Here is a 13,676-nt window from a genome sequence, read left to right as displayed (position 1 = left end):
GGTGTCAGATTAAAGGGGGCCAAAAGGCAAAAACACATCTTTCAGATTTGTATTTGTTGAGAAACTTTGAAACCTATAAATACTTTTTCTACTGCATACCAATTACAAACTACTTTGTGATGGTCTCATAAAATCCTAAAGAAATACCTTGGGTAAAAGTGTTAGGGTCATAAATGGTTTTATGAACTTGATATTTTCAGACCTGGTTCAAGATATCTGTCTTCTCCAGACATCAACAGTCTTCATGCGTGATCCTTTGTAAACTAAAGGTGTATTCACATTGGAAACAGATGCAGGTTTCAAAATTAGCATCCATCATGTCAGACGAAAAACAAGAGCAACACATGGAGATTGTAGTCAGCAAATTCTTTAATACTCAGCCATGACTCAGCACAGTACACCAGGGAGTAGAGGATGGGTTCAACACAAGTTTATTCACCCTGCAGCCTCCCATCTCAGAGACAAACTGTATGTACAAGAGATCACTGCAGGAGAGGATTTATGTACATCTGAACAACAGGCTCAGGACAGGCAGTAACAGTTTACAAGATGCTTCACGATACAATGATTCACAGCACATCAACACAAGTCCGTACACTTACTGCAACCGTATAAAAACAACATCATGACCTGGTCTTTTGGCAGCGGGTGGCCCTGTGAAAATAGAGCAACGTCGCCACCTTCTGCTCAGAGCACACATCTGCTCAGGGAATAACAGAAAAAGCCTCAGCAAGGTTGGCTATCTAACACTATCTAAACTCAGCAGCAGCAGCTATCTATGCATCTATCTGAGAAACTATCTACTGTATTTGTCTAGAGCGATACAAAAAGGATATTTATCACATGACTGTTGGCTTCCAATGGCTTTCAAACCAGAGAATTTCCCTGTACAGACTTACAGGACCATACCAATGTTTTTGCTGATTTTAAATACAGATAAAGACTGTACTGCCCCTTTAACTGCTGCTATACTACTGTATTTCAGCTTAGTTTTGTGCATTATCTTGGGAAGTAATGTGGCGTTTATTTGTTAAACTCCTTTTTAATTGTTTTACTCGAGTAAACAAGTAAATTATCAATTAACATAAATATCAGGGTTTCTACACATTGTTTTTGTGAAATATCAGAATTCCCACATTTCCACAGCTCTCCGTCTCTTGTTCATTTTTAATAAATGGCAGAAATTTCTGCAATGGTCACCCTTTAACTACAGAACTAGGAAGGTAGGAGAAAAAAAGGAGAAAAGTAAAGGAGAAAAGGAAGGGAGAATGGAAGGAAGGAAGGGAGGAAGGAAGGATGATGCAAGTGAGGGAGGAGAAAAAAATGAAAGGATGAGAGAACATAAGGAAGGAAGGAAAGATTAAAGGAAGGACAGAGGGAAACACTGAAAGAACCAAGGAAAGAAAGAAGGAAGGAACAAAGAAAGGGAGGGAAAAAGTATGGAATTACAAATATTTTTGCATATTTTATTTTCTTTTTTCATCCATATCCAGACCTGCAAAAAAGTCAAATTGCAGACTTTTCCAGATTGTGTAGGAACCTTTCTGAATGTAGCCTGTGTTGGGTCTTTAGTGGGAGGCTGTTGATGCTGCAGCTCCCCCTGTGGTGGACTAACAACACAGCAAATTGACAGCAAATAATATCATATGCTTCCCTCACTAAAACACTAACAGAAATTTATTCTTTTCAGCTGAGAATTAGCAGTAAATTACCGTACAATGCAGGTCAGTGGTTTTAAATACAAATACACATGCTAAAGCAGTGGTATGGTCCTGAGTTAAACTGCTAAATTACCTACAGCACTTTCACTTTTTAAGACAACACCCTGAAGAGATGAGCCCTGTTCGAAAAATAAACACACATTAAGTTTTATATAAAGCTCATCCGGGATGGCCCTGGTCTGCTGCAGGACTTTATCTACATGATTCATACACAGACAGCCTAAACATTAGATGTTCGTTTGTTAAAATTTCACTATTTTCCAAATAACTCACACAGAGCACAACTAAATAAATTAGATTAGCATAGATTAATGTGCGACCATGTTCAGTAAGTCCCTCAGATACGTTTTGTCCTGTAATTACATGCTGTTCTGATTTGTCCCTGATTATTAACATGCTGTTTAATCTGGATCATTCCAAACGTCAATTTCTGCCTCTGCAAATCTTAAATCTGTTGGTCAAAATTCTTCAATAAGGAAACTTTAAGCTACTTCCTCACTTCAGGTGGTCACATGGCACAGGTGGTAGCCAATGGCACGGCCTCAATCAGACCTCAATCTGTTTGTTTTTGTCTGCATCCTCTGTGTGAAACATGTGTGTGCTCTTGAAGCTTGGCTGCTTATGAGTGTGTGCATGAGCATGTGTGTGTTTCTGTAGGAGCTCTTGGTGTGTGTCGGAGTGTTCATCGTGTGTGCGTGAAATGTCATCATCATTGCGTGTGGGATTTTTTTGCGTCGCTGTGGGTGCAGGCGCCTCTTCCAGATGCGAGTGCGTGTTGATGACTTCATCGATCCAGCTCCTGAAGCGGCTCACCCGGGTGTACAGCGCCGGGGAGGACGGGTCGGAGCAGCTGTAGCCCCCGGCAACGACCCCAGTGACGACCCATCGGCCTGACTCCTCCTGGCACAACAGCCCGCCTCCAGAGTTGCCCTGGCAACCATCGTCGTGAAGGAGGCTGGTGTCCGGGGGACTGCCGGCGCACAACGTGCCGTGACTGGAGAAGCTGTTGCCAAAGCGTTTCTTACACTGCCACGATGACATCAGAGGGACCCAGGAAGCAATGACTGAGTCTGCCAGAAACAAAAGTGGGAGATGTCAGGAATACAGGAAATACCAAACAAATGTCAGCACTACATGACATTACACAGATTCAGAGTGGAGGTGGAATACAGTTGAGTCCCAAACAAAGCACGTGACCTAGTCTCTATTCTCAGCAGCAAGCAGTTGATGTCCACTCAACACATACGGATGCCGACTCCCTACTGACTGCACGTGCAAAAAACCAACAAACATCTTGTTCAGGGCACATTTGGCAGATAAGTTAAAACTTTATTCTATCTTATCTGGTGCCCATGTAACCCTTTCCTAATGCCTCCCTGGGCAACTGCACATATGGTCCATATGAAAAACCAGCTCTGCCGCTCAGACGTTTACATAAGCTGTATGGAAAAATCTTTTTTTATCATTTTCTCAAAAGTCAGACTAAACCTTTCTGTTTTAGGGTAGTTAAGGTTACCAAAATCTTTCTGTGCGTTAAATGGAAGAATAATGAGAAACTAAAAATACAACATCACAATCCAAACTCACAAAGCAGGGACTCTCTGTCCCACTTCTTTCGGTAAGGCAGTTTTTTGGTGCGGGCAAATTTAAAGTGTTCAAGTGGTTTAACAACTAAATCTTTCTTGTTTTTCTTACATTTGTCATTCACAAAACCTTCCCTGTTTTCCTTGCAGATATTGTCTGCAGTCTGTGCTTCGTTTGTCTTAAATAAATACAGTGCCTTGCGAAAATATTCGGCCCCCTTGAAATTTTCAACCTCTTGCCACATTTCAGGCTTCAAACATAAAGAAATACAATTCTAATTTTTTGTGAAGAATCAACAACAAGTGGGACACAATCGTGAAGTGGAATGAAATTTATTGGATGTGTCAAACTTTTTTAACAAATAAAATACTGAAAAGTGGGGCGTGCAATATTATTCGGGCCCCTTGCGTTAATACTTTGTGGCGCCACCCTTTGCTGCAATTACATCTGCAAGTCACTTGGGGTTTGTCTCTATCAGTTTTGCACATCGAGAGACTGAAATTCTTGCCCATTCTTCCTTGCAAAACAGCTCGAGCTCAGTGAGGTAGCATGGAGAGCGTTCGTGAACAGCAGTCTTCAGCTCTTTCCACAGATTCTCGATTGGATTCAGGTCTGGACTTTGACTTGGCCATTCCAACACCTGGATACGTTTATTTGTGAACCATTCCATTGTAGATTTGGCTTTATGTTTTGGATCATTGTCTTGTTGGAAGATAAATTTCCATGCCAGTCTCAGGTCTCTTGCAGACTCCAACAGGTTTTCTTCCAGAATGGTCCTGTATTTGGCCCCATCCATCTTCCCATCAATTTTGACCATCTTCCCTGTCCCTGCTGACAAAAAGCAGGCCCAAACCATGATGCTGCCACCACCATGTTTGACAGTGGGGATGGTGTGTTCAGCTATAGATCTCTGCAGTTCATCCAGAGTGATCATGGGCCTCTTGGCTGCATCTCTGATCAGTCTTCTCCTTGTTTGAGATGAAAGTTTAGAGGGACGGCCAGGTCTTGGTAGATTTGCAGTGGTCTGATACTCCTTCCATTTCAATATGATTGCTTGCACAGTGCTCCTTGGATGGTGGGGGGGATGGTGTGTTCAGGTTGATGAGCTGTGTTGCTTTTACACCAAACATATCATTTTACATTGTAGCCAAACAGTTCGATTTTGGTTTCATCTGACCAGAGCACCTTCTTCCACATGTTTGGTGTGTCTCCCAGGTGGCTTGTGGCAAACTTTAAACGAGACTTTTTATGGATATCTTTGAGAAATGGCTTTCTTCTTGCCACTCTTCCATAAAGGCCAGATTTGTGCAGTGTACGACTGATTGTTGTCCTATGGACAGACTCTCCCACCTCAGCTGTAGATCTCTGCAGTTCATCCAGAGTGATCATGGGCCTCTTGGCTGCATCTCTGATCAGTCTTCTCCTTGTTCCAGATGAAAGTTTAGAGGGACGGCCGGGTCTTGGTAGATTTGCAGTGGTCTGATACTCCTTCCATGTCAATATGATTGCTTGCACAGTGCTCCTTGGGATGTTTAAAGCTTGGGAAATCTTTTTGTATCCAAATCCGGCTTTAAACTTCTCCACAACAGTATCTCAGACCTGCCTGGTGTGTTCCTTGGTCTCCATGATGCTCTCTACGCTTTGAACAGAACTTATCACAGAGCAGGTGCATTTATACGGAGACTTGATTACACACAGGTGGATTCTATTTATCATCATCAGTCATTTGGGACAACATTGGATCATTCAGAGATCCTCACTGAACTTCTGGAGTGAGTTTGCTGCAATGAAAGTAAAGGGGCCGATAATATTGCACGCCCCACTTTTCAGTTTTTTATTTGTTAAAAAAGTTTGACATATCCAATAAATTTCATTCAACTTCACGATTGTGTCCCACTTGTTGTTGATTCTTCACAAAAAATTAGAATTTTATATCTTTATGTTTGAAGCCTGAAATGTGGCAAGAGGTTGAAAAGTTCAAGGGGGGCAAATACTTTCGCAAGGCACTGTAAATAAGAAACAGAGCTCCCTATTATATTATCCTTTATTACGTGTCATTTTTTTTTTTTTTTTATTAATGCAGAATCTCCTCTCTTCTTTAAATTTGTGAGGGGACAGGTACAAACTTGATTATATGATGAATGGTGAGACTGAATGAGACGGATTATTTACATACATTTTTAAATATAAACATTAAGCCATTATGTGATTATGAGTTCAAACCTTCAGGGTGTCGTTTCCAGTAGTTTTTGGCAAGTTTCACTGTAGTCTTTTAATATTTAACCACCTGATGGCGATAGAGTGAAATCATATAAGGTAATGACGATTCTTTTTTATTTTATTTTTGTCAAGATATGCAACTTTATTGGTTATCTTGGATATTGCTTTTATTGTGTAAAGTTTATCTTGCGAATTTCACACGTTTTTACATCATTTTCATTGTTGTTCACACTATTAATTAATTTTACCAGTTTTTCAGTGTCCTGTTATGATAAGAAACACTTAATTGAGTCCTTGATAGGTAAGTTTGATATGCTCTGTAGGCTTTGTTTACTTATTTATCATTTAATCTCTATGTTATAGGAATTTGTATCAGTAATTTATTTATCATCTGATGAAGAGTTTGATTACTTTTATTATTATTAGAAATAGCAGTAATATCTTCATCATTTGTCATTTTTGTCTTCTCATTTATGGGCTGTTAGAAAGACAAGCATTACAAGGGCATCCCTTTAAGAAATATTTTACTGTAAACGTTTTTAGAAAATTATATAACATATTGAAACTTATAAGGTAGAAATAGTACAAATAAGAAATATTCAAAATGTAAAAGAAAGGTTTATTTTCACTTATGCACGTGATATGTTATAATCAAGGGAACCTGTTAGAGATTTATTCTTTCCCTTTAAGGAAGCCTACAGGTGTTTCAGGCTCTTTTACTTGACAAACTGTTTGGGGTCAAAGATAAAAGGGAGAAAAATCACAAACCTGGTCCTGTCCAGCTTGTGGCAACCATGACAACACAGGATGATGCAGTCTTTGCCCCTGCTGCAGAGTCTTCAGCAGGTAGGCAGGCTGCGTTTGTGTTGGGTTCAAAGGTCACACAGTGGCCCTTGGCGCTGGGCAGCTTCAGCATCGCAAGGTCGTGGCCTCCACTCTGACCCTTGAACTTCCTGTGAACCACCACCTGCTCCGGTTTGAGAGTCTGCTCCGATGCCCCGACCTGAACCACGTATATGGACGGATTGCTGCCGAACCTACAGCAGAGAAACAGAGGGAGATTTAGGAGGTAGCAGTGGATGGTTCCTGCTGCAGAAACAGAAGCAGGATTTACCTGCTGAGACAGGATGCAGACGTCAGCGCCCAGCAGGGGCTGATAAGAGTCCCGCTGCAGAGCGGACCGCCAGCTCCTTCTTGAGACTGAAGCCACACTGACACCTGCCAGGGCCATGTCGTCCTAGGAGCAAACACAAAAAAAACAAAGAAAACATTCTGTATTTTTCTTCTTTTAGTTTCTACAGGATGTTTCCGATCACATTCATCATACAATGTTGCCTACCATGTCAGGGTCTCAAAACTGCAATAAACAGCTTTACTTCTGACCCATATGCTAACTCTTTTTGATAAATCTGCATTAAACTGGTTTTAAACAACCTAACTGGGAAATTTCAGTGTATGTTAACGGGTAACTACAGCTCTGCAGCTTTAGGAACAAAGATCGGTGTTCTTCAAAGGTCACTCTTAAGGCCAGCCATTTTATTCTATTTATAAAAATAAACTGCCTAGCTCAAGCTATGGTTCACGTTTACAGTTAAGCTCAAAATTATTCATAAGCCAAACAGATTTAGGTTCAAGGTCATTTTTTTATGTTATCAAAATGTTTCTTCTTATTGGGAGCAATATTAACATTATTCCTGACTTGAATTTGATCAGGAATCAGTGGGGGGAGCAAAAACCTAAGGTGATGGAAAGGAAGCCTTCCAACCTCAAAGATTTGGAGCTCATCACCAAAGAAAGTCACCAAAATACGAGTGGAAACATGCATACATTTTAAAAGAGTTTTAATTGCTGTAAGGCTAATACATTTTTTTCTGTGATTTTTGAGAGTGGCATTAATAATTTTCGAAATGCAAGGTTTTATTAAAATGTAAATTAAATGGTTTTTTTTTTTCAAACTGATACATTATTTATTTTAATGTCTTCTGAGAGATGCCTGTCTCGAATGAAAATGAATAATTTGGGGCTTAAATGCAGATGATGTGATTATTTATACTGATGCATCATCTTTACAAGTAGTCTCTTCATTCGGTGTTTATCTATATATAGCCCTTACTTCTGTCCAAAGAGCTTCTTAAAATATTCTCCCCTAAATCTCTCCTCCCAGTAACTCCTAATCAGTTCTAACAACAGGCAGCAAATAGACAGAATAGTGATACTAAACGATCTCATTCCACCACTAGATGGAGCCATAGTAACCTTGATAATGTTTTTGTGAATATGTTCTGCATCAATGTTCACCCTTGGTTTACCTGAGCATGTTCCCTTTTCCTTGATTTCCTGGCTTCCCCTCAACCTCCACCAGCTTCCTCAGCCCACAGCTCTCCTCCCGAGGTTTGGACTTCACAGCCGCCTCCCGCGGCGCAACATCACACCTCACCCCTGCATCCTCCCTGCGTCTGCAGCCCTGGATGTTCAGGCCAAGTGAAGGGCACTCTCCCAGGAACTCCTCCTTCCCGGTGCACCTCACCTGGTCCAGGTGGATGGGCCCTTTCCCCTGACCGAACCCTCCGGCTACAACCGCTCCACCACTGAAAGAAACAGGCGTCAACTTTTATTGCACAGTTTTGTTTTTAAACCAAAAAGTCCATAAATCCTATATAAACATAAACCTGTGTCCAAGTTGTCTGCACACCACAGCGGCGTTGAGGTCGTTCCATCCCGAGTCACAAATACTTCCCCAGTCTCCATGGAGATACACCTCAACTCGACCTTCCTTCCTGCTGCTGCCACCCATGAGACGCACCAGGGGTCCTTGCAGGGAGAAAAACTCTCATTTGTATTCCTATTCGTGCCTGTTTCTCTGCTGAGCCTTGTCTGCCGGGATGTTCTGAGTTATGTGTCCGCTGACGGAGCTAAATGTCATCCGGTGCCTCTGCATTCGAGAGCTATTCTTATTCTAATGACCTGAACATGTCGACAGGCAGACCTGAACCCCTAAGGAGCCCAGACAGTAAACAAGTCTTTATTTTCTCTGCAACAACGCTAACAACGCTTTGAGTTACATCAGATAGACAAACACAAGTGGTGACATCTGGAAACAATATAGTCACATACTGTCCCTTCCAAAAGTATTCATACCCCTAAATATTTCACATTTTGTCACTTTGAAACCACTGACTTCACTATGCTTTATTTGAATTTTATGGACGAAAACAAAGTAGAAGAACACATGGTTTTCAAATTTCATTTACAAATAAAACTGAAAGAAGTGTGCCGTGCATTTAGATGCATCCCCTTTACTCTAATAGTCATAAGTAACATCCAGCGCAACCAAACAAGTTCAGAAGAGTTAAACAGAGTCCAACTGCTTGAAAATTAATCTGAGCATAAATCCAAATAAACAATATCCCAAGCTTTGATTATCTCATAGAGCTCTGTTGAATGCCTCATCTGAAAATGAAAAGAGTACGGTACACTACAAACCTAGCAGGACATGGCTGTCCAGCTGAACTGACAGCCAAGAAGAGCATCAATCAGAGGCTCGTGGTAACTCTGGATGAGTTGCAGAAGTCCACAAGGGAGAGAATCGTTTGACAGGACGACCATTCGTCGCGCACTTCACAAAATCTGGCCAATACAGCAGTAGAATGCTGTGGAGATGCTTTTATTCAGCAGGGGCAGGGAAAAATATTAGAGTTGATGGAGGGAGATGGACGGAGCTAAATACAGGGCAATTGACGTTCAGTGATGCTCTCCATTAGTCTTAGTGAACTTGAAGTGCTTTACTAAAAAAGAATGGGCAAAGGTTTATGTCTCTAGGTGTGCAAAAGCTAATAGAGACACACCTCAAAAGATCTGCAGCAGCAAATGCTGCAAAAGGAGGTACTCCAACGTTTTGAATCTGGGAGGCCAAAATAGAAATGCAAGCCACACTTTTCAGATTTTTATTATTAAAATATTTGAAAGGCGTGTAACCTTCCTTCCACCTCAGCATTATGGACTGCTTTGTACTGGTCTATCACATAAAAATGCAATAAAATACACTGAAGCTTGTGCTGGTAACATTACAACATGTGAAAACGTACAGGGGACCTAAGTTTGTTTGTGAAGAAACTAGATGTGCAGATTTACTTAAAAGGTTTCAGGACCTTAAAAATTTCTTGGTTTGACCTGAGTTTAATTTACTCTACATACTTGTCGCCATGCGTTACCTGTTGAAGGTGCAATTACTGGCACTTCATTGGTCTCCTGGCTGGATCTTCCTCTGCAGCGAATCCCGACGTCCTCGCTGTGGGAGCAATCGGTCCGTCCCCAGATGCCATGCCGACAGTCCAGCAGGGATGTCTCGGATCCCTCGCATTGGACGTCGTCCAGGAGGATGAGACCCGTGCCCTCCCCGAACATCCCCTCTGCTACGACCTCAGCATGACCCCTGAAAAGTAAAGATCATAGTGAGGATTTAGTTTGGTATTTATTTATGAGAGATGACCTTCTAAACCATGGTGCAACGGGACTCCAAATACTGAGACATTTGTCTGTATCATCAGCAAACATCTGGAAACCTGGACCAAGACACAAATATGCAGCTTTGGCCACCTATCCCAATTACAGTATAAATGCATGTCAATTTTGTGGCTGGTATAAAAATGTTAAAAAGTTCAAGGCTTGTGCAAACTTTTGCAAGGCACCAAGGTACAGTAACATCAAGAGGTCTGTACCTACCTGTATCCCAGCTGTCTGCAGACCACCTCTGCATGCTGCTGCCTCCAGTGGTCGTCACACACCGTCCCCCAGTCACTGTTGTGAAACACTTCCACTCGACCCTCCCAGGGGGTGTCGCCTCCAACCAGACGCACAACCCCATCTGAAACATTGTCAAAATTCTCACTGTGGCCACAAGGCGATCTTCATGTTGATAAACTCAACCGCTCTCAATAATTACAACAAAATAGTTACATAAATCGATCTGTTTTGTCTTAGTTTGTGCTCGCCTCAGACAGGATGCTGCTGCCCCAAGCAGCAATGATTTATTGATGTTCATGAGGCATAAATAACTTCTCTGAGCCCACCACTTTGCACAGAAGATGAGAGTGTGTTTGTTTATGTGTGCAGTGTTGGTTTTTCATATGGGCCGTTGCCCAGGTTGGCATTAGAATGGGGGCGGATGGATGGGGCATAAGCACCGTATCAAAAAGATAACTTATCTATCTGTTATTTGGGACTTGAATGTATTTTTATTTGATTTAATGCATGTGTAGTCAATGGGCAGTTGACACCTTTGGGCAGTTTAATGGCCTTCCCCCACTGACTCCATGTGGAGTGGGGTACAAGTTACCTCTTCTACTCTTTTACTGAAGTGTGTGTGTGTGTGTGTGTGTGTGTGTGTGTGTGTGTGTGTGTGTTCCTGTTTTGGCATCACAGTGAGAACCATTTTCCCGATTTCACCATCAAATTGAGGACCGTTTGTACCAAAGTGAGGACATTTTGATGGTCCTCACAACCTATTTTGCTAACGGTTAGGTTTAGGACTAAGGTGTGAATTGACTTTAGGTTAAGGTTAGGGTTAGGCATGCACTGGTAATAGTTAGGTTTAGGGTTATTGTCAGGGTTAGGGCATAGAAAGGGTTGAAAATGACTGAAAATCAATGGAAGTCAATGGGAGTCAACAGATGGTCCTCACTACATATAGCAAAACAAGAGTGTGTGAGTGTGTGTGTGTGTGTGTGTGTGTGCGTGAGAGAGTTGTAACCTGTATAAGGGCTGCAGGAGACCCCAGCGTCCTCCATGTGGTCGCAGTTGTGCTGCTCCCAGTCACCGTGGGGGCACTGATCCAGGAACAGCTCGTTTCCTGTGCACTTCATGGCATCGAGCAGGATGGGACCTAAACCCTGCCCAAAGTGAGCCCATGACCAGGCCTTCGCTACACCCCTGCAACACGCAAACACACATTTAATGCCAATCGAGCTTGAGCTGATCCTAAACAAGCTGGTTTAACAAAGTGAACATTTGACTTTATAGGCATCACAGATTATAAATGTTTTATTGCCTGCCCATTTAGGGGAAAAAAACTTGCAAAAATAATCCATCTTCTATACTGGGTTGCGGGAGAGCTGGTAACTATCTCCAGCAGTTTACGGGCGAGAGCAGGGGTACATCATGGACGCCAGTCCATCACAAAGACTTATACAACCATGCACTCATCCATTCACCCCTAAGGCAATATAGGGAGACCAATAAACCTAACAGTCATGTTTTTGGACTGTGGCAGTAAGCCAGAGTACCTGGTGAGAACCCATGCCTGCATGGGGGAGAACGTGCAAACTCCATGCAGAAAGACCCCCACCCAGGAATCGAACACAGGACCTTCTTGCTACAAGGCAGTAGTGTTACCAACTGCGCCACCGTGCAGCCGAAATAATCTTAGTTACACTTTTAAAATGTATTAACCTTTTTACCACCACAAACATTTGGGTAGTGGGAACAAGAAACCTTTGTTCAGAGTTAGAGAATGGGTCCTTATGGGTCCTTAATATTTTAGTTATTTGTACTTGACTTTCAGGGCTTCCTTAGTTTTGGTGATGTGGAGAAATGTGTGGTCGATGGTTTTAAAGATGAAATCTGTCATAACGTCTGGACAAAAAATACTTTATTCTGAATACATCCCATCTCGACAGCAGCTTCCCTGCAACTCATGCAAAGTAACTTAAAAGTCTTAAACTATACTATAAAAAGTACATCCTGTATATGAGAAATTATTGCCGAATAATAAATAGCTCCAAGGTGGCTGCTGGTTCATGTGGTCATTATGTATTGATAGAGAAATGCTGCAGCGTGTATTTGTCCCAGTGTTTTTGTGCGTGTATGAAATTGATGTTTAACTTACAGACAAACTGCAGGTGTCTTAAAGCAAAGAAAAGCAGCAGAAAACACCAGAAACAGAACAGATGCATTCAAGCAGTGGAAACCTGAAGACTCATCCAAACACGTCAGCAGTATTATTATTATTATTACAAACATTGAAAAACAAAAACTGTATTTGTTACAGATGTAAAATGTACCACTCTGACATTTTAATAATGATAAATGTGTCTTTTTGTGTTCCTTCCATGGCTTGTCCCAAACTGTAAATGAGACTGGGACTTTGAACCGTGGGTTTCTTCTTGCCACTGTTGGGGTTGGAGATCTCTGTGTGTTTTTTGTATTGTTTGTGTTTGGTTTTCTAGAGGGCATTGGAGAACAGGAGCGGTGAGACAGGTGTTATCCATTCACCAGTGATGAGGCTCCTGGAGTATTTAAGCAGGAGGCAGCCAGCATGTCAGCGCTCGAGTGTTAGCCTTCAGTGGTACTATCCATGCCGATCTTTGAGCCGCTTCTCGTATTGCTTGCTTTGACTTTGTTAACCTATTTTGTCTTTTCAGCATACCGTGTTGGTGACTACCTGGATGTTACCCAGGCTGGCCACCAATGGATTTTGCTTATAAGACCTCGTTCCAAGTTTCCCACGGATGGATCTACAAACTGGTGTCTCGCTAACGCTATGCTGCTGGATTTCCTCCTGCTGATCTTTTCCTGGATTCGACCTCTGATCCTGCCTCCACGAAACCTGTCCACCCTCCACCGCTCCACTCGTGCCCACCATACAATCCTCCAAACACCGTTAACGTCCAAGGGACTAAGTATCTTGGCAGAACTCACCTCCGTAGTCCCACGCTGTTTCCTCCAGCACGACTCTCTCTCCTCCTGGCAGTTTGTCAACAACCAACTAGTAAGAAACAGAACACCATTAGTTTCCCATCTTAGTTACCATCTAAACTTACCTATGCTTTTTTCCTTACAGCTTTGCCTACTGTGCCAAGACCGTACTTACTACTGTGCTTTCAATAAATCTGTAAAACGCTTCCTGGTTTCCATTGAGCGTTTACTGCATGTGGGTCAGAACTATCCGTAAAACGATGACAGAACCCTCGAGCCAACCCGACCCAGCAGAAACGCTCAGGGGAGTCATTTCAGACCACACTCTCCTTATTCAGACCCACGATTCCACTTTACGTACTCTCGCCGAACAACAGACACTAACCAATGTTCAGCTTGAACAATTTACAGCCATGTTCCAGCACTCCCTGAGCAGTTCCACCACCCCGCCTGTCGAGG

General features: G+C 42.3%; 1 protein-coding gene across 1 annotated transcript in view; it reads right to left on the bottom strand.

Moving 5' to 3' along the window:
• Positions 1-351: 351 nt before the first annotated feature.
• Positions 352-13,676, bottom strand: part of si:ch73-127m5.1 (neurotrypsin) — a 42,082-nt gene continuing 28,757 nt past the window's right edge. Inside the window, exons 7-14 of the mRNA XM_047376854.1 lie at positions 11,275-11,453; positions 10,248-10,389; positions 9,737-9,957; positions 8,195-8,336; positions 7,835-8,113; positions 6,640-6,762; positions 6,294-6,562; positions 352-2,791 (exon numbers count right to left, since the gene is read on the bottom strand). Coding sequence (XP_047232810.1) covers positions 2,268-2,791; positions 6,294-6,562; positions 6,640-6,762; positions 7,835-8,113; positions 8,195-8,336; positions 9,737-9,957; positions 10,248-10,389; positions 11,275-11,453 — 1,879 coding nt within the window. The 3' untranslated portion in view covers positions 352-2,267. The remainder of the gene's footprint in view (positions 2,792-6,293; positions 6,563-6,639; positions 6,763-7,834; positions 8,114-8,194; positions 8,337-9,736; positions 9,958-10,247; positions 10,390-11,274; positions 11,454-13,676) is intronic.

Source organism: Girardinichthys multiradiatus, chromosome 10 (genome assembly GCF_021462225.1).
Source record: "Girardinichthys multiradiatus isolate DD_20200921_A chromosome 10, DD_fGirMul_XY1, whole genome shotgun sequence".
In the NCBI taxonomy this organism is placed as follows: domain Eukaryota; kingdom Metazoa; phylum Chordata; class Actinopteri; order Cyprinodontiformes; family Goodeidae; genus Girardinichthys; species Girardinichthys multiradiatus.
This window is presented reverse-complemented; position numbering and strand designations above follow the sequence as displayed.